Here is a 21,987-nt window from a genome sequence, read left to right as displayed (position 1 = left end):
GGTTGCCACCTCTTCCTTCCTCCTTCCAATGTTTTGAAGTGGCTCCTTGAGGGAGATCAAAGCTTTAATATAATTTTTAAATGGCCTGTACACCATCTGCCAAAGTCATTATAGAATTTACTCTTCCCAACCTTAATATTTAAGAGGATAGGAAAATTACTTTGAAGGAGAGGGTTGAGCATTATTGGAAAAAAAAATCTTGATAGTAGATTGAGGATCTAGTTTATTGGCCAATACTGGCTGTGGGCTTGAATAACAAAGAGTTGAAAATGGTGTTAATTCCAGGTGTGCTGGTTGGCAAGTCTTCTCCTTAATCAAATATACTGACTAATAGATAATTAAGTTATGTAATGGAGAGTAGGTAAGTTGTATAGTGGCTAGAGAATGGGGCCTGAAGTCAGGAGGACCTGAGTTCAAATTTGACTTCAGACTCTTACTAACTATGTGAATCTGGGCAAGTTACTTAATCCTGTTTACCTCAATTCCTCATCTAAAAAATGAGCTAGAGAAGAAAATGGGAAGCCACCAAATTATCTTCGCCAAGGTGGGTCACAGAGAATAAGACACAGCTGAAATGGCTCAACAATAACCAACAAGGTCAAGGTATTGGGTGGAATGACAGGAATGCAGGGATGCTAGCTCTGTCCTCACATCACATAATGTTCCTAAGTGGATCCTTGAAGGTTATTAAAGTTTTGAAATAATTTAAAGTGGCCCTGACACTATCTGCAAAACTGTTGCTTTTTTAAAAATTTCGACAAATATTTATTCTTTCTCTTGTGTGCAAGATATTATGCTTGATGTTTGGATTTCAGGGAAAAATTAAAACAGTCTGTTTTACAATAAATTTTACTATGGGAACACTTAAGGTTTATCTGCAAAATTCTTGATTGGAACGAAAAGGAATTTGCTTTCCCCACCCAAAATATCAGGGAGGCTTGGAGAATTCCATTGAAGGAGGATATTAAGCAATGTTAAGCTAAAAGAATTAAAAATGGCATTAATTCCAGGCATGTTGCCTGGATGATCCTATAAAACAGTGCTAACACTTTTCTGAAGGAGACCTAACTGTAGTCCCTTATGAAAACTCCAGAAACTTTAGAAACAGGTTAGAGCATCATGGGGCATACACAATTGTATGGAAAAGGAACCATTAAAGGTATTCCAGCTGAGCCATAATCCTGGGATCTTGTGAGTCCTATAAGTAATACCATACGGAGAATGCCATTCTCATTGCCAGCATGGGAATCTATGGGGAATTGTATGGGAATCTATGGGGAATTGTATTTCTTTATGTTTGTTATTTTTATTTGAAACGAGTCCTTATGGCAAGGCAACAATATATTTTCTTGGAATGGATTTCTATAATGGAGAGGAAAAAGAGGTGTTATGTGTAGACAGACAAGCCACCTCAGCCTCAGGAGCATCTATGTTCTAATCTTGTCACTAATCCTGTCTGGCTGTGTGACCCTGGGAAAATTGTGTTCCAGGCAATTCTCAGACTAAAAACCCCAGGACAATGACAGATCCATATTGTTAGAAGGAATTTCCTCTCTGGGAAACTCATTTCATAAATCAAAGCCCAGGTTTTTATCATTTATTTTGTGATTTGTCTTAAATGATTTTTTTTCTATTTGATTTATGATTCCTGGGTTTTGATTGTGAACTCCTTGTATATGGCTATGAGCCATATCTGCTTAACTAGAATTACTCCCAAATAACACCAGGAGTAAAAAAGGGATTTACATAGGATCCATAATTTCCAGACTTGGAAGACCAATTTTAATATAATGAAAAAAAATTATCCTAGCAGATATTCCATACACAATGAAAGAAGTTCCATCTTTCTATTTCAGATATCTTGTGTGGATCACATTGAATTGATCAGTTACTAGTCATAAAAGGTCCATATACATTTCAATCAGTTAAATAGATTGATGCTTAGCTGCTTCAGCCTGTTTTTTGGGGGAAAGGAGAAGTCTGAATTCTGCCTTTCACATGATTCTCCTCCCCATTCCCTCCTCCCCAATCTGCTCTCTGAATCATTGGCCCTTAGTGTTTGGACTTTCCTCATGTATTCCCAGTGGAGTCAAGATTACAAAAAGGACGGCTTGTATGTCTAAGTACTAGTCAGATTGTTCTCTGTTGTTTTTCAGAAAACCAAGAACTGAAAAATCATGGCTGGGAAGCCCAAACTATATTACTTCAATGGAAGAGGCAGAATGGAATCAGTGCGCTGGCTTTTGGCAGCTGCTGGTGTAGAGGTAGATGTTTAATTTCTTAAATGTATTCTTTTTCTTCAGACTGACTGAATATTTACTAGTGGAAAAATCACAAAGAATTCACTTAATGACTTCCTTAAAAAAAGGGTCTAATTATTGTAATCAATTTTTTTTCTTTAACAGTGAATTGAGTCTCAGAACAAGTTGAAGGTCACATTTATCTTGATAATTAAATCTTGATTGAGTTCTCCTTCTGAAAGTGGAAACAGTATAGATCATTGCTGAGCAGATGTGGGTCCAAGTCCTGATGACACTACCAGCTAGCTATATACACCATTAGGCAAAACTTAAATCTCTGAGACTCAATTTCTTTATTTGTAAAATAGAGGAATTGAATTATATCAACTCTGTGATCTCTTATAGCTTTGATATTCTGTGATTCTATGATTTAACTATACTGTAATAACTCTAGAAAAAAAGGTTTTTTATGTTTTAACACAAAGAACAATTCTCTTTCTGATTAATTACACTAATAGAGAATTATTGCTTACTGTTGTTATTAAGTTAAAAGCCCAATGTTTTGAAGAATTGAAAAATACCAAAGAAGGGATAGCAGTGGAGAGCACACTGATCCTGAAATGAGGAGAACCCGAGTTCAAATCAGACCTCAGCTACTTAATAGTTGTGTGGCACTGGGCAAGTTGCTTAATCCTAATTGCCTTGCAGAAAAAAAAGGAAAAATTAAAAAAAAAGAAAAAGACAAATATGGAGAAATGGAGGTTGTATTAGTTTCTAAAGAGATTTAAACAGACTTCATTTTTGTGGATGTTTTTAAAAATGCAGTCAGAATTGGGGAAGATTTAGATTCATTATATACAAGATCTTCCTAAATTTGTATTTGTATTGTAAAATTGTAGTTTCTAAACTTTAAATACTGAAAATTCACATTGATATGATAAAAAAAAACTTTTGTAATACACTTTCAGATGGTAATAAATAATTTTTTTCTCCCTCCTCTCAAATATTGGTCAATCACTTTACCTCTCTGAGGTTCAATTTCCTCTACTATCAAATGAGGGGATTGGACAAGATAGTCTCCACTGTCCCTTCCAGCTCTTGTCTGCATCCTGGATCCAAGGGACTTTAGTTCTGTTAATCATAAGACCCTTTCTCTCACAGGATTGAAAAAACAACTACTACAACTACAGTTGTGTAATGTGGTAACTGTAAACTTGAACAAACTTCTTTTTACATTTTGAAACGTTCTTTCTATTGTACCTACAACCTAGCTGAGGCTTAAACTCTGCAGAAGTTTTAAGAGGATCCTGTATGGACACATAAAAGTTAATATGTAATAGATGTATTATTATTATTGTAAGTGAATTAAAACTGAAAAATACATATATATATATATAAATACAACATATTAAGTTTTTATGTTTTAATGTCTATGTTCTGTCAATAGATAGAACTCACATGAACAAAAGACTTTTAGTAGATAGTCAAAAATATTGCATTAAGAATATGAAAAGGGATTCTTAGAATAAACTGTTTAAGAACAGTCTGATGAGAGCATCAGAATCATTGATGTATAGCTAACAGGAATCTATTTAGTCTAACCTTCTCATTTTTTGCAAATTAAAAAACTGAAACCCAGACAAATTAAGTGACTTGTCCAGGATCACCCAGCTTATACAAATGTATATCTAAGGTAGGATTTGAATTAAAGTCTTTTTGACTCCTACTCTTGTGCTTTACCCATTATACCACTCAATTGTCTTCAATGATCTCTAAGGTCCCTTTCAATGAGAACATTCTATAATTCCATTGCTCTAATAGTCTCATGTGTCCTTCTCCTTTCTAGTATGAAGAAAAGCTTTTCAAAACAGCTGAAGAATTTGAGAATTTAGTTAAGGGTAAGTTCAGAGCCTGGTTATGTTGTGCTAATCCATAAAAATCAGATTACCTACCATTGCCTTGCCTGAAGATACACAGAAAGTCTCTGTGATCCCTTGAAGCCCCCAAATTTTCTGATTCTACACTTGTGAAAAAAGTACCTTATAAATCACAATATAGGTGGGCAATTACAAGTGTGCTTCTCTGTACTTCAGATAGAGTTTGAATTTCAAAATAACTACATCAGAAAAGAAAGTAAAGCTTGTTTTCTGTCTCCTGAAACTACTCTGGCTTCTGTAGAGTAATAACGCTAGAAGGAAAAAGTGATGGGCTTGAAGACTGGAAAGGTGAGGCTGGAGTTGGACCATTCTGTGAATGTGAAGAAAGAGTAGGAAACCGGGAGTTACTGGATTTTTTGTTTTGTGTGTGGAAATAACTTGATAATTACGCTTTCCTTGTTGTTTCCTTGACTGCAAAATGGGGTGATAATATAGTACCTGCTTCCTAGAGTTGGGATGATCAAATGAGATATTATTTAGTTGAGGTGAAGGTCCTTTATAGTTCTCAATCTATTATCCTATAATCCTAATTTTTACCCCAAAATTACACATATATAAATATTAGCTGGTACATGAGTACAAAGTACTGCATTATCAGAAGATCATGGAAGACTGAGTGGAGAAAGTGGTGTTTGAGTTGGATCTCCCATGATGGGCAGGATGCTAATAGAAGGAGATAATAGGGAAGTGCATTCCCGAAGTAAGGCACAGAAGTCTGTGTATGCATTTGGGCAAATAATCCATGATTAGCATAATGAAAGAGGTTTCATATTCCTGGCAAGCTGTCCTTAAATGAAGCAAAAATCAGATTAGAATGTAATTGGGAAATGTTTAGGAAAATAAATAAAAATACAACACAGATAATGTTAATTTGTGGTTTTCAAAGTCAATATGTAGCTTACAGGGAATGCATTCTATTTGAGTTTAATTTTACTAGATGGCATAGTGGATAGAGTACCAGGTCTAGAATAAGGTTGACTTCTCTTCCTAAATTCAAATCTGGCCTCAGATACTTATTAGATGTATGACCCTAAGTAAGTTACAGGGTTGACACTGTTTATCTCAGTTTCCTCATCTGTAAAATGAACTTGAATAGGAAATGGCAAACCACTCCAGTATCTCTACCAAAAAATCCCCCCAAACTGGTCATAAAGAATTGGGTCATGACTGAAAAATGACTAAACAACAAATATGAAATGAGATTGGAAAAGTCCATTGGATCTGGACTGAGAGTGGGAGATTGTAGTTTGGACTTTATTCAGGAGGCAATAGGGATCAATAAAAGTCTTTTTTGAACAAGTATGGATGACACGATCAGACCTGTGTGTCAGAAAGATCAATTTAGTATTATATTGAATGGAATATTGAATGGAATGGTCAGGAGGTACCTGTTGTAAGGTAATTGCAAAAAGAGCAGAAGAAGGTGCCTCAGGGAATAGAATTTTGCCAGAGGGGTTTATTTGGTGACCTTTCAAAGAACAGTTTTAGAGTTTTTTCGATAGTTTCTGTACTTGTAAAGATATATGCAAAATGCCTCTCCCCACCCCCCTTCTTACATGAAAACAGAGGTACAAAACTGGTATGAAATGATCTACATTGGTATGTATATGGAATCCATAGAGAATGTTAAGTAACCCAGTTTTACCACTGCAGGGATAAGTGCATAGATGAATTAAAAATCAATTATTAAGATTTACTGTACGCCAAATACTATTCTAAAATCTGGGGATACAAAATCCCAACCATAAATGTAGACAATGCTTGCTCTTACAGAACTTATATTCTAATGGGGGAGACCACACAGTTTAGAAGAGTGGTGGTCAAGAAGGTATATTTTGATTTGGAAAGTTACTGGAGTGGTGAGTGGAGCCTTAGAAGAGTACATTGATATAACCTTTCTAGTAGTGATAGATGTATTGACTTAATTGTGGTTCCAGTCTTGAAAAGGAGATAGAGACTACAAAGAATATGAGCCAAGGGCAAAGTAGCTACTATCAAGAGACAGCTGGGGAAAGAAGTAAAGTCAAGAATGAGCCAGTCTGATATAGGAGACTCGAGTTACTTATCAGTCCTACAAAGGGTCTCAGAGCAAGAGTTCTGGAATTGAAAGGACTAAGGAAGGGCCTCTGAGCCAGTGAACAAAAGCAATTAGTCTGGCCGGAAGCATGGGAAGTAAAAAATGATTGGATCCAAGATTGGAAAGATTTTGGAGATCATGAGAAGAACATGAATTTTTTTTAGTCTTATGATAATTCTTTAACAGATTTTTAAAATGACAATAAAGCTCATACTTTGACAAATTTCAGTAAGTAATCTAATTACAACAAAAATCACTAGAGAAATAAATCTGATTTGTTACCTGTCCAAGCACAGCACTTGTATGATATCAAAAGGACTAAGTTTTAAATTCAGCAAATACATTTTAGCTTAATGAAAAATGAAAAATTAATGAAAAAATGAAAAATTACTACATATCTTGGTTATAAAACTTTAGCAGAAAATAATCAGATTCAATCTTTTATTTACTTAATTTACTTATTCATTTACTTTTATTTATTTACTATAAAAAAGCATCTAGTGAATCAAAAGGCATGGAAAAGTTTGGTTTCATATGAGCCCCCAAATTATTTTTCAAGTATTTCCTTCTAATTCTTCGTCCACAGTCAATATACATTGTCAATATAAATACAACATAAAAACTATGTATGTCAGCAAAGCTATAAAGATCCATTAAAATTTTTTTTTTTTATGAAAGGGAGAGAATGTAACTGAAAAACTAACAAGATTTAATCATTATTACCCAAAGCAGAAACACACTATTCTGTGGTACTACTTCATCTCTGTAAAATTACAAATATAGTTCCTGCCTTCAGAATAACTAAAAGTAAAGAGTCTGCAGTGATATTTTTTGGCCATTTTTTAAAAACATGCTAAAGTTTGTCTGTTAACTGCTCAAAAAATGAAGAATTTCCATCATATAGTTTACTTATCATGTGTTACATTTAAATAGAACAGTATTAAATATGCAAAATCTACATTATAGAGTGAAAGTTATGAAAGTTATTTGTGCAGCAAAGTAATTTGATAACTGTCATCCTTCCAAAAGACTAATTAGGAAGGACAGATTGGTAAATCTGGATACTGGATACTGGATACTGGAGGTATGGAGATCAATTAGAAACATATTGAAACAATCTAGATGGGAGCTGATGAGAGCTGAGGTTTGGTAGTGGGAGCTGGGGAGAGGATGGATCGATCTATCAACATACAATTATTAAGCATCAACTGTATAGAGAAATGGAAGTCTTTTCCTTCAGAGAGCTTATATTCTTTAAAAGGAAGGAATCTATATAAATATAATAAATAATAATAGTTTATATAGCACTTTAAGGCCCACAAAGCTCTTTATGAATTTAATTCTTACAATAACTTTGTAAACTTGGTGCTATTATGGTACCTATTTTATAGATTATGAAGCTGATCTTACAGGTTAAGTAATTTGCCCTACTGAGACAAAAATTAAAATTAAAATTTGGTCTTTCCAATTCTAAGTTCAGAACACTACCATGCCACCTATGTAAGTGACAACAAGGGAAGGGAATAAATATATATTAAACAAGTTTTGTAACCTTCTGGGACTTCAGTTTCCTCTATGGTAAAATAAGAGAGCTAAATGGGTTCCTTATGGTTCCAGAACTATGACTCTATGACCCTACTCCAGTGAAGGGGAACATGCTACTGACTTGATTTCTCTTTCTGTTTTTAGGTGGAAAACTCATGTATCAACAAGTGCCAATGATTGAAATGGATGGAATGTGCATAGTGCAAACCAGAGCCATCCTGAAATATATAGCAGCAAAATATGACTTGTATGGGAAGGACCTGAAGGAGAGAGCATTGTACAGTATCATTGCATGCTTATAATAGAACATAGAAGCTACCTTTTTCATTTTAGAAAATTTCTTCTTAATAATTGAGATTGATAACTGATTTGTCCTGGGTCCAGTAGAGTTCAAAGGCAATGGATACATAAATGACTTGCTCAGGAGAGAAGATATGGCTTTAGATCTACAAAACAAAGAAGCACAGAAACTCCCAACCAAAAAACCCAATAATAAATAAGAATAATTTTTACTGATTTGAAAAAAGCATAAATTCAAAAGCAACAAATATCTTTATTACTTATTAACTCAATGCAAATAAAGGTATTAGATCTCACAGTGGATAGAACACTGACAGTTCATAGCTGGCCTTAGATAGTTGAAACTAGTTGTATGACCCTGGGCAGGTCACTATTAAAATACTGCTTGCCTTGCCAAAAAAAGTTATGTGTGTATAATAGAAAACAACCCACACTAGATGAATCAATCAATCAACAGGCATTCATTAGGCACTTAATATGTGTTTATGCTATTCTAGGCTATGAGGATGTTAAAACAAAGAATGAAAAATATATTGAAACTTTTTATTCTTAAGGAGTTTTTTTATGTTCTGTACTCAGAAAGAACTGGATTCAGGTCCCATCTTGGACACGACCTGACCTTGAAAGGTTATTTAACCTCTTAGTGCTTTCCTAAAATGATAAATGGCAGATGACTTATAAATTTGCATAGTTGCAGGAGTGCAGATAAAAACACAAAACTGAAACAACTCATGGTGAATTCTGCTTTACAATGGTGGTCATGAGACTGTGAGTTCCTTAAAATCAAGGACTGTCTTTTGCCTCTTTTTGTATTTCCAGCATTTAATACAATCTCTAACACCTAGTAGGTGCTTAATAAATATTGATTGATTGATTAGTTTTGTATGTCTATCTAAACCAAGTGAAAATGTACTTTAAAACAAAGCCTAATGTTTTTTTAAACCCTGAATCAAGCTTTTTTCCATTTTAAAGAATATCCTAGTTGCCATTTTGTAGGTGGACCATTTTCAGTATCTGAACCTCGGCAAATTTATGATGATTAGAAAGAGTTCTTATCCTGGGGTCTGTGACCTTGTTTATTTAAATATTTTGATGATTGTATTTCAGTTTAGTTTGCTTCCTTTGTTGATTAATATATATTGTAAATTATTATGTATTTTTTATGCATTAAAATATCATTCTAAGAAAGAGTATTTGGTTATAACTAGATTGCTAATGAAATTTATAATTAAAAAGCAGGTTAAAAATCTTTGGATTAGAGAAAAAGCAGAAAGTGTTCAACATAATAGGATCAAAGATGTAGAGTTGAAAGCAACCTTAGAAATCATCTACTCCAATTTCCTTATTTAAGATGAGGAAAATAAGTTTCAAAGGAATAAATTTCCTATTCAATTTGAATTGCCAGTGCTAACTGCTCTTGAAATGAATAAATATATTTCAAGGGAAAAGCAATAAGAAGTAGGTAAATAGTAAAATAGAGTACCAGCTCTGGAGTCAGAAGAGCCCTCATTCACATCTGATCTTGGACACCAAACACTTACTGGCTGTGTGACCCTGGGCAAGCCACTTAACCCAGACTCCTTTGGGAAAAAAGAGAGAAGCAATTTTTCATCTAATTTTTTCTCTGTGGGTAGGTTTATTCTTCAAGAGATAAAAAGTATTTAGAACTTCTCTAAGAAGTCTTTGGGCAAGTGCCTGGTAGAATGAATATTACAATTTTGGGACGCCTATGATTTCATTGGCAGAGGGAATTCCAGTAAGAAAATCTCTTCTAATAATACTAATTAGCAACAGTTATGTCTTAAGAGTCTTAGGGACTTGCTTTCAGTGACTTCTCGAGTCATACAGCCAGTGCGTGTCAGAGATGAGACCTGAACATAGGCTACCTGATTTGAAAACTGGCTCCATAATGAAAGGTATATTTCATGGGTATTAATTATATTCTCTACATTTATTAATCACTGAAATTGACATCTTTTGAGATCCATATTTCTTAATATTTCTGGAGAATGGACATTCTTTTTCACACGCAAAAAAAAGCCAAAACTGGTTAGAGATAGGAGAATGCCTTTTAGGGAGGAATAAAGTGAAAATATGGAATAATAGATTGAGGATCATAGTTTAGAGAAGTAGGAAATCTTGGGGATTTTTAGTCCAAACACTTACTTTTATAGATGAGGACCCTGAGGCACAGAACCTTTAAATAACTTAGATTACTTAGCATAGCATAACTAGGATATATTTTAGACTTGAAATCAGGATACTTAGGTAGAGTAGTGGAAAGAGTGCTGGCCCTGGAATCAGAAAGACTCATCTTCCTAAAGTCAAATTGGACCTCAGACACTTTGCCTCAGTTTCTTCATCTGTAAAATAAGCTGGAGAAGGAAATGGCAAACCCTAACCTCCAATGCAATCACAAAGAGTCAGATATGACTGAAATGACTGAACAACAAGGAATACTAGGAAAACCAAGTTCACACTTTGCCCCTGATTCATACTATCTTGGGCAAGCCATTCTCTGAACCTCAGTTTCCTCAACTCTAAAATGGGAATAATAATATCTATAATATTTAACTTATATTATTGAGAGGCTCAAATGAAATCACATAGGTAAAGAACTTTGTAAATTTTAAAGCTTTTTTTTCTGTATCAGTTATTATTAGATCCTTCTTCAGTCATTTTCCCTAGTAATCATATTTTTATTTTACTTTTCTATTTTTCTATTATTTTTCTATTTTTATTTATATTTATTAATATTTTCTATTATTTCTATTTTTCTTTTCCAGTATTGACATGTATGTGGAAGGGATGAGGGATCTGAATGACATGATTATGTTCTTCCCATTTTCTTTGCCTGAAGAAAAGCAAAAGAATCTCAGCTACATCCTCGAGAGAGCCACCGAAAGATTCTTTCCAGTATATGAGAAGGTATGGAAAAGTGAGGCAATGTGAGATACTTCTGAATAGTCACTGAATTCCACATTCTAATATCTGCTGGGGTTTTTTTTCTTCCACTGAGATTCCCTTTTATTGCTAATTTGGTATCTCTTGTAAAATTCCATATATATTACACAACATGACTGCCTGTGGGTTATTACCTACATGGTATTGACTGCTGTTAAATGATACTACTTAGAGTTCTGTTATTGATTACACAGTTGTTGAATGTAAAGCGGCCCTGAATTCGTTGTTATTGTCTGCTTTATTGCATGTTGTTGCTTGGGTATGTGTATCTGTGCTCCTTGATTATTATTACCCAGACAAAACTATATATTTTTTGTTTGCATTTGTATTATTGCTCTATTGAATACATTTTAAAATAGAATTTGAGCCAACTGGAAGTCAATACTTTAGACATTTGGTGTGTACTCACTGAAGATTTTTAATTTTAGTAATAATATTAGCTGTTCACTTTACAAATTTCATTTCATTTGATTCTTACAATATTCCTGTTTAGATAGTCTAATATGTGATGGGCAGAGGTTAGTGAGTGTACAAACTGAAATGTCTGATCAAGCTTGAAAAAAGTTTTAAAAAAAAGTCAAGAGGTTCTCTCTTTGTCACTGGTCCTACAGGCATTAAAAGATCATGGGAAAAATTATCTTGTTGGCAACCAGTTGAGCTGGGCAGATATACAGCTGCTTGAAATCATCTTAATGGTTGAAGAAATCAAGTCTGATGTTCTCTCTGGATTCCCTAAGCTTCAGGTAATTCCATCAAAAGTGTATCATGTACATATCCTTTATTTACATGTTTCTTCCCCTTTAGATGTAAGCTTCTTAAGGGCAGGAATGGGTTTTATTTTTTCTTTTTATTTCCAAAATTTAGTATAGTGCCTAGAACACAAAAAATGACTAATGTATGCTTGCTAATTACTTGACTTAAAAGATTTCCCTTGTGTGGATCCTTTTTCTACTGAACCTAACACTATCTTACAAAGTCTCCTTCATAGATGGTATTCATAAGCTGCTGTGACCCAAAACAGTCATCAATTATTGAGCATACTTCTGACAATAAGTCTTAATGAATTTAGCTGTAGGTGTTATCAGATAGTGAGCAAATAGTCCAGGAGTAGGCCCAAAGCTCAAAGTATTTCCACCTAAAACTTTCATTTTACAAACATTTTTGAGAATTATTGGTCTCCTCCATGCCACTTTGAACAAAGAGAAGAAAATTTTAATGGAAGACATGCTAAGGCAAGACCCTAAATTTGAGAAATTTATCAATTTATATACTAATCAATCAATAGCACCAATAATGCACAAAATACTGTGCCGGTGTCTGGGAGGATGGATAGGTAAGTATAAAAATGAATTTCATGATCTTTGTTCTCCAGGGGACTACTGTCTATCAAATTTTGCTAAAACTTTCCTTTTAGATTTCCTGTGTAGCTGTTTTTATTATGGGTAGGAGTGGTTTCAAGCCATTGTTAATTGGTGTAGGGAAATCCTGTTGGACAAACTCAGTCTATAAGTGAAAATCAACATTCTGTAGTTTATAATACTAGAAGACTGCTGGGAATAATAAGAGTTTAAGTGACATGCTCTGCATTTGGAGACTAATAGGTATTCCAATCCACTACCTCAAGTTACTTCGAATTTGGCTTTTAACAAGCCCATACAAACAATTAAGAAGGAAAAAAAAACCATGTGGGATACACATTTTTTAAAAAAAGAAGGCTGTTTCTTCATGTATTACATTAAATAACTGAAAAGTGGCCTTCCACATTTGTAGAGCAAGGAGTTCCTGGACTTTCAAACTGCACTATCCATAGGGTGAAAATGCTTGTCATATCTTTTCCCCAGGATGAAATGGTTTCCAAAGGGTCTTGACAACTGCATTGTGGGGACCCTGCTTCAATGTACAAGGCTTTATAGATGGTGTCATTTCTTTTTTCATTTTAGGAGTTCAAAGCTAGAATCAGCAAACTCCCCAGGATTCAGAAATTCCTTCAGCCTGGTAGTCAAAGAAAGCCGCCAATAGATGAGAAAGAGTTTGAAGCTGCAAAGAAAATATTCAAGATTGATAAAGATTTGTTTCTTAAACACATGAGCTGAATATTCTCAAGTAAAGAATTCTAAAGAACACAATTAATACTTTAGTTTCCATCTATAGTCATGCCCATAGAAATATTAAGATATGCATCTGTCACATTCCTAGGTTCAATAACTAGCAAATATGATTCCTTCCTATAGAGCTAAATGAAAATCAGAAAAAAAATTTTGCTTATTATAAAACTTCATTTAATTAGAACCTCACCTTACTCAGGGCTATAGAATCATAGATTATCTTCTCATTTTTATTCAAAATTTAATAAACAGCTAAATTTAAAGCCAGAAGAAATCATAGAGATTGTTGAGCATTCTCCCTGCCCCAACCCATCAGAGTGCTTTTTATTGGAACAGAAATTGAAGCCCAGAGTTAATAAAATGATTTACTCCAAGTCACACAAATGGTAAATGATAGAACAAGGAATTCAAACTCAGGTCAACTATAAAATGTGGATAATAATAGCATTTACCTCCCAGGATTATTGTGAAGATTAAATGAAAAACAATTGATTAAGTACCTGGAACAAGATGCTCGAGAAATGCTTGTCCCCTTCTCTGATCTCTACCCCTCTTTTCATTCCAAGTATTCCACTATAATGATACTTCCCCTCCAATTAATCCAACATTTTCTGCATTCTACTTTTGGGGGAAAGTTACAAATCATGAGTATATAAGATAATAAAATTTATTTTAAAAATTATCTGATGATTGATTAGGTTCAATATAGATTTGAATGTTTAATACTTGTCCTTAAGGACTCTCCACAAAAGAAAAAAATATTCAGTTATATTCACTCGACAGGATTTAGGCAGGAAAGTAATCTGATAATATTTTTTAAAGATTTTCAATTTTTAAAAAAATGTTACTCTATTAAATAGAAATTTCAATGAAAGAAGATGCCCTTGTTTCTCTCTCATTAATTAATCATGGTTTTATTTGTATAAAAAAAGATTATTTTTAAAACTATCAAGGAAAACAAGTGAAAATTAAATTTGAAATTTTCCTCTTTTAAAATAGCTATTTACTTGTAAACTTAAGTGATAGTTTCAGGGAAAAAATCCAGTGTTTTCATTTTTTCCAAGCAGATAATTTATCTGTGCACCATTTTGTTATTACAAAACAAATTAAGTAATACTTAGAAGTAGGATCAAGGGAAGTCTAGGTTTTTATTTGGGTTATCTAGTTTTTTGTTTGTCTACTTATTCAGTGTTATTTATTAAAGTTCAATCTTGTAAGCCCAAAGTAAGTGTAATAATGGTAGGGTAAGATCGAAAAGGGTTTGGGAGGAAAGGGCTAATGACATGAACTTCAGGCTATGCTCAGATTTCAAATTTGGAGCCAGAAAAAGTTGAGACAATAATGTATATCTCCTTTGGGCTCCTCCAGCTCTTGGAAATTAGTTGGCCCTCAGCAGATACATCAAGGCAGATTTACAGACTTCCCCAGGGGACATGTGGAGCATCTAGTTGGGGAGAGATCAATGCTCATTTCATCTGTCCTACTTAGAATGATTAAAATAGATTTTGTCATAGGTAGCCTTATAAATACATTAGGGACAGCAGGAAAATTTACCTGACCATTATATCAAGCCTCCCTATCTGCTTTGTGTTATCTGAAATCCTTTTAATAACACAAAAGGTTTTCAACAGTTAGAGGGTAAATGCCTATAATCATTGATCCAGCAATACAACTATTAGGTCTGTATCCCAAAGAGATAATAAAAAGGGGAAAGAACATATATGTACAAAAATATTAATAGCAGTTCTTTCTTGTGGTGGCAAAGAATTGGAAGTTGAGGGGATGTCCATCAGTTGGGGAATGGCTGAACAAATTGTGGTATATGAATATAATGAAATGCTATTGTTCTATAAGAAATGAAGAACGGGCAGATTTCAGAAAATCCTAAAAAAATTTACATGAACTGATGCTGAGTGAAATGAGCCGAATGAAGGGAACATTGTACATAGTAACAACAGCATTGTTTAATGATCAACTATGATAGACTTAGTTCTTCTCAACAATACAATGATCTAAGACAATTTTAAAAGGATCATGATGGAAAATGTTATCCACATCCAGAGAAAGAACTGTTGGAGTTTGCGCACAGATTGAAACACAGTGTTTTCATTTTTGTTGTTTTTTTTTTCACGTTTTTTTCCTTTTGTTCTATGTCTTCTTTCACAACATGACAAATGTAGAAATAAGTTTTACATGATTACACATGTATAATTTATATCAGATTACTTGCTATCTTGGAGGAGGGGAAGAAAGGGAGAAAAATCTGGAACTCAAAGTTCCTTGCCATCACTGTCCATTTGTACAGAGAGATAGGAACATCTTTGAGCTTTTAATTTAATTTGTTTAGTTATTCTTACATGCAAAGCACCTTCAAAATTGCTAAGGAATCAAAGGTGGTAATATTAGTTGTAGTAATTAAATTGTAATTGATTGCAATAATTTAAAAAGGAAGGATACCAAAATCTTAGAAAATATTTCAGTTGTTATTCTTCCATCCATCTCCCAGTAAAGTGACCAAGAAAACATCAATGACTCAAATCATAGACCAAAAATTTTTTTTGGAAGAACCTCTCTACTAAGGCAGATTAGCAACTATCTTTGAATTCATAGCTTTAGATCTTATCTGAGGCAGTTTAACTAAATGATTAAATGATTTGCCCAGCTCAGATCAATGGTATATGTCAAAGACAGGACTTGAACTCAGATCTTATTCAAGCTCTGCCCACTGCACTTTATTCCCTACTTTTATAGCATTATATGATTTTGAATGATAATGATTTATGTTAAGCACATCTTTTATTTAATTTTTTTTTGATGAAGCAATTGGGGATAAGTGATTTGCCCAGGGTCACAGAGCTAGGAAGTGTTAAGTGTCTGAAATCAGATTTGAACTCAGGTCCTCCTGACTTCAGGGCTGATGCTCTATCCACTGAGTCACCTAGCCCAAGCACATCTTTTATAAGGTTGGTATGCAGACCCCATTATTACAGTTATATAAATGACTGAAAAATAGAGCAAAAAAGAGCTCTTGTTGTGCTTTCTGTTTATCAACTACCATCACATTGCAGTGGAAAGGACACTAGAGGGAAAATCAGGGGAGCAGCTCTGCCCCTTACTACCTGAGCAACATAGGGAAAGCTATTAAATCTCCCTCAGCCTCAGTTTCTTTATATAATGAGGGGTTTGAACTAAATGGCCCATGAGATCCTTTCTAACTCTATGATTTCATTAAATTCTATATGCACAAAGTAATTGTAAACCCAAGCTTGGCCAGATCCTGGCCTGTCTCCAATCTGTTTATCACAAAATCATGATTTCAGTTTGTTTCTCACGGACATCAAAAAATAAGCTGAAATTCTACTTTGTATTCTAATGCTCCATATGGGCAAACCCCATTGTGCATTCACCAGAACAGATATACCTTGATGTGCCCAGGCCATAACCATTCCAACCCTACACTCAAATTTCCTTCCATGAAGGGGATTGGGCCATAACAACATGCCAAGGATTATAGCGAAAGGATTACAGCTTTCCTAGTTTAGGAGATTATTTGCACAAAAGAGCCATATGAGGACTCAGTGCTGAGTCACCTTGAAAGTCCAGCTGTGGGGAGCAAGAGCTGGACCTTGCTATTGCCAGGCCACTCAGATTACCAGCTTTTAGCTAACGGACAACCCAAGCCACCATCATGTCCAATCCAATTAAAACGGAGCCAGAATGCCTCATGATTCATTGTTCTTATTAACTGTTTTTCCTGACTTGGAAGGATGTGTAATTTCAGATCTGTGGGAGTGCATGGACCCAGGCTTTTAGAAAAACAAACATATCACTATATCAGTCCATTTTGTGATGTCCCACTAACAAGTCCATGGGTTTAATTATATGTATGAGTCACTATTGTGCTCAATTGAATATATATGCTTTTTGAAAAAAAAATTGTGTAATGAAAGTTCACATTTTCTTATACAGTTCTCTTTTTTTGTCATTTGAATGCTAGAATATTCATGTTTGATGTTAAGTTGTTAAGTTCATAATAGAAAATGCTAAAAACAAACAAACAAATAAACAACAACAAAAAAACACTAATTGGTGCAGTGGATAGAGCCCCAGCCCTGAAGTTAGAAGGACCTGAATTTAAATGTGAACTCAGACACAACGCTTCTTAGCTGTGTGACTGTGGGCAAGTTGTTTAACCCCATCTGCTTCAGCAAAAACAAAACAACCCCCCCCAAAATAATGGGGAGGTGGTAGGCTGGATTGAGAAGAGGATCTGGGTTTAAATTCCAGCTTTGACATTGTCCAAATTAAGTTTCCTAGATGCCCCCAGGGTTCTATCTCTCCTATTTATAATTTTATTTGGTGATTTCATCAGCTCCCATGAATTAAATTATCTTTTCTTTGCTGTTGATTTTCTGATATCCAGCCCTAGCCTCTCTCCTAACCCCTACACTTTTATATAGTTTTATATAGTTTATAGTCTTTTATGTAGTTGGAGATGTCTCCAACTGCCTATTGAACATAATAAAACAGCTGTCCCATAGACATTATTCAATTTATCCTAAATAGAAGTCCTTGTCTTTCCCTTGACTTCCCCTTTCACTCTTTGCAAACTTCCCTTTTACTACTGAGTGCATCACCATTCTCCCAAACCCTAATCTAAGTTACCTTTGTCTTTGTCTTCTTTGTGTCATCTTTGACTTCTCACTTTCATTACCTATAATCCACTCTTTTTCCAAATCCTGCCAATTTTACCTTCTTATATTTCCCATACATGCTCCCTTCTCTCTGACATTTCACTACCCTGATATAGGCCCCTATAACCTCATTCTTGGACTATTGCAAAAGACTGCTTATTTTCCTTGTTTCAAGTCTGTCCTCTCCTCACCTTCCACTTGGCTCAAATCAATCTTCTTGGCTTCTAGCCTACAATTCTCTTATTTAACTATTATAAACCACCCAAAGGAAAGCTCGTTTTCATATCTGTTGAGTTTAAGCATAATTAGCAAGAGAGTTATATTCAATTCCCCAGATTACTTTATTTAAAAGTCAAATGGCATATTCAAGTCCTAACTGAAATCCCACTCTCTACAAGAAGCCTTTATAGATTCCCCCTAATGCTGCATTCCCTGTGTTGATTATTTCTGGTTTATCCTTTGTGTATGTGTGTGTGTATGTTGTGAACACCTCAAAAACAGGGATTCTTTTTCCCTTTTTGTATCCCCAGGATTTACTACAGTGGCACATTGTTGTTCAATCATTTCAGTCATGTCTAACTCTTCATGATCCAATTTGGGGTTTTCTTGGCAAAGATACTGGAGTGGTTTACCATTTCCTTCTCCAGTTCATTTTACAGATGAGGAAAGTGAGGATCACCCAGCTTGTATGTGTCTGAGGTTGGATTTGAATTCAAGAAGAAGGCCATGAATTCAGACCAGCTTCCTATCCTCTATACCTGCCCAGCCTGGCACATTAGTAGGTGTTTTTAATCATTGCTTGTATATTTGGCTAAAAGTGACTTTGGAAAATGAGGAGGCTGAACTAGATGCACAAGTTCTTTTCAAGTTTTAATGTTTTAGCCAATCTGACATGAAACTCTGGATTTTTCTTTCTCCTGACCCTAATCTACCCTACTTCCCACTCCATCTATCTAATCAAGTCATTTTGATTCTATCTTCACAATCTCTTTCACTTAATTTTTGTGATCCACATTCAGGATTGAATTATCTCCTGTTGGTACTCTCCAAGGGGTAGGGACCTTGGACTTGAGGAGCTGGAAGTACTTGTAGTTCTTCAGCTATTAGGAACATCATGATTAAGAAGCATTTTTCTCTATATATGATAGACACCTGCAGGTGAGATTCCTGTTCTCTGCCTGACCTAAGATTGATGAGGGAGAACTGAAATAATTTATCTACCTTCTTTTTTACATTCTCCTTGTCATCCCTCCCCTGTTTTTATTAGCCTGACCCCCTGCATCCTTTCCTTTCCTTCTTTCCTTTCTTCTCCTATGTTAGGGCAACAGAATACTAATTAAATTTATACTTCTCAATGCATGCAAAATTTATTAATCAAAACTTACTTTTGCTAAAAAAAACCACTACCACCACCACCATTTTATAAGATTTTTAAATTTCCTTTTTTCATTTTAGTCCTTTATTTGATCTAAATGAAGTAGCGAGTATTAATTCATTCTCAATAATCTTTAATATAAATTATTTTACACAAATTATCAATCTCAGGGTAATTTCTTCTAAACTTTGACAAAATTTTAGTCTACAATTCTCATATTTAATTATTATAAATCAACCAAAGAAAAGCTCATTTTCATATCTGTTGGGTTTAAGCATAATTTGCAAGAGAGTTATATTCAATTCCCCAAAATATTTTATTTAAATGTCAAATAGAAATTACTCAGAGATTAATGACTAATTGGGATTATTCATGGATTGGCTACATTCCATAGCAGTAAATCCTAATTTCAGTCAATACTAGAATTTTTGTTCTTCCTATATGATTTCAATTTAAAATCTTAAAATACATATACAAAGGCTTTTATGTGAAAATGAGACTATTTACATAAAGGTCTACTCAGAGTCAGGATGAAGCATCAATTTGCCTTAGGCAAGGTTTAAAACAATTTTTTTAAGAGTGAAAATATTATGTTGTAGTCCACATTTAGTTCCCACTGACCTTTCTCTGCAGATGGCTTTTTTCATCACAAGATCATTGGAACTGGTCTGATTCATAGGTTTTTTTGTTTTTTTGTTTTGTTTTGTTTATTTTTTAAGGCAATTAGGGTTAAGTAAGGTCCAGAAATGTCAAGTTCCTGAGGCCACATCTCAACTCAGATTCTCCTGATTCTAGGATTGTAATGCTCTATCCACTATGCTAACTTGCTGCCTTAGGTTCACTTTCTGCCCAAAGGTGAAGTATATCTTTCCTTAGTGATCTTCTGCCAAGTCTCCAAATCAGTATCAAATAATCAGAATTGCTCTGTAGCTATCGGATTTGCTTCATTGTCAAGAGTGGAATAGACAGAAGCCAGTTCTACTAAGAAGTAAGATAGTAACTGGGATCTCAAGTGGGTTTTTCTATATTTAATTAGTTAAAGTTGTTCATCAAAAATTTGATTGGTGTTTTACTTCTAAATTATTAATAAAATTGTATCTAATATTTTCTCATTGGTAGACTGACTTATAGCAGGGTCTCCAGATGTTAATGATTATTATTATTATTTTTTTTTTTTGCCGAGACAATTGGGATTAAGTGACTTGCCCAGGGTCACACAGCTAGGACGTGTTAAGTGTCTTAAGAACAGATTTGAACTCAGATCCTCCTGACTTCAGGGCTGGTGTTCTATCCATTGAAACACCTAGCTGCCCCTAATTATCTGTTTTTTAAGAATAATTTGTTGTTCAGGTGTGTCCAACTGAATATGTCAGCACTTCATGACCCTATTTGGATTTTTTAAGGGCAGATTCTAAATGCTTTACCATTTCCTTCTCCAGCTCATTTTATAGATGAAGAAACGGAGGCAAACAGGATTAAGTGACTTGTCCAGGGACACACAGATAGTGTGAGGCCAGATCTGAACTCAGGAAGATGACTCTTCCTGACTCCAAGTTAGGTATTCTATCCACTAGCTGTCCCTTAAGTTTACACATGTATTGTTTATTATATCATACCATACTGATGTTAAAAACAACAATTTATAGAAAACTAGCTTACTAAAAACAACACAATTATAAAACCAAATAGAATTAGTTTTATTAAATCTGTGAACTATTTTATTAAAGTAATAAAACTTATTTTCATGAATCTTTCTTTCCCTCTATTCTTTCTCCTCCCCCTTCAAGTTAGTTAGGAAAATGGTTTCCTCAAGCATGTAAAGATGACCCTCAACAGAATAGATAAATAAGAACAATTTGTTCCAATGGCTATGAAAACAACTGAAGCTCTGTGGAGCTCTTAGAGCTTGATAAGGCCCTGAAGATGCAAGGCCATCCATTGCATTCCAGGCCATTGCCAGTCATTCTGACTTCTATCTTATCCTTGGACTTCAGCGATTGGAAGAAAGAATGAAACTGATAACTTTGTACAACTCTGTCTCACTCAAGTCCAAATCACATGTAAGTCAAGGCATCATCCTTATGATGTCATCGGTCCTCTTAGAAAATGAAGGCTAAATCACAATAACAAATTTTAAAATGAATTGTCATCATCTCTTCGCGGTATTCATACTCCCCAATGTTTAGCTTGGTGAAATGCAACAATTGCCATAGTATTCACTTTCTGAAAGTTCTTTGCAGATTATTGCCTTCCCCTTTCCAAAGAGACATCTGCCATGTAGTATTCAAGAATTCCCAAAGTCTCTTTTATTTCTTTTTTTTATTATTATAGCTTTTTATTTACAAGATATATGCATAGGTAATTTTTCAGCATTGACAGTTGCGAATCCTTTTGTTCCAACTTTTTCCCTCCTCCCCACCCACTTCCTCAGCTGGCAGGTTGACCAATACATGTTAAATATGTTAAGGTATAAGTTAAATACAATATATGTATGCATGTCCAAACAGTTATTTTGCTGCACAAAAAGAGTCAGACTTTGAAATAGTGTACAATTAGCTTGTGAAGGAAATAAAAAATGCAGGCAGAAAAAATAGAGGGATTGGGAATTCTATGTAGTAGAATTCCCTAAGTCTTAATGATATTTTCTGTGATTCAATTCAAGCAAAGTTTTATCACATGATTTCTATATAAGAAAAATTGCCCTTCTCCAGGTTATATACATATATACACACATATATGATATATATATA

General features: G+C 34.4%; 1 protein-coding gene across 1 annotated transcript; it reads left to right on the top strand.

Moving 5' to 3' along the window:
- The first annotated feature begins 2,092 nt into the window (after nt 1–2,092).
- Nucleotides 2,093–14,045, top strand: LOC127561853 (glutathione S-transferase-like). The gene is made up of 6 exons (XM_051997153.1): nt 2,093–2,264; nt 4,087–4,138; nt 7,944–8,076; nt 10,886–11,027; nt 11,675–11,806; nt 13,004–14,045. The coding sequence occupies exons 1-6, from the start codon at nt 2,178–2,180 to the stop codon at nt 13,154–13,156; spliced, it is 699 nt and encodes a 232-aa protein (XP_051853113.1). The 5' UTR covers nt 2,093–2,177; the 3' UTR covers nt 13,157–14,045.
- Nucleotides 14,046–21,987: the final 7,942 nt, after the last annotated feature.

Source organism: Antechinus flavipes, chromosome 4 (assembly GCF_016432865.1).
Source record: "Antechinus flavipes isolate AdamAnt ecotype Samford, QLD, Australia chromosome 4, AdamAnt_v2, whole genome shotgun sequence".
NCBI classification, from domain to species: Eukaryota; Metazoa; Chordata; class Mammalia; order Dasyuromorphia; family Dasyuridae; genus Antechinus; species Antechinus flavipes.
The sequence above is the reverse complement of the archived record's forward strand: the minus strand, read 5'-3'. Positions and strand labels throughout refer to the sequence as shown.

What these genes read in the sequence shown, in the direction of transcription:
- LOC127561853 (XM_051997153.1), top strand. Translation starts at nt 2,178, where the DNA reads ATGGCTGGGAAGCCCAAACTATATTACTTCAATGGAAGAGGCAGAATG. An exon ending in TGGCAGCTGCTGGTGTAGAG is followed by an intron (nt 2,265 to 4,086) that starts GTAGATGTTTAA and finishes TCTCCTTTCTAG; the next exon opens with TATGAAGAAAAGCTTTTCAA. An exon ending in TCTTTCCAGTATATGAGAAG is followed by an intron (nt 11,028 to 11,674) that starts GTATGGAAAAGT and finishes CTGGTCCTACAG; the next exon opens with GCATTAAAAGATCATGGGAA.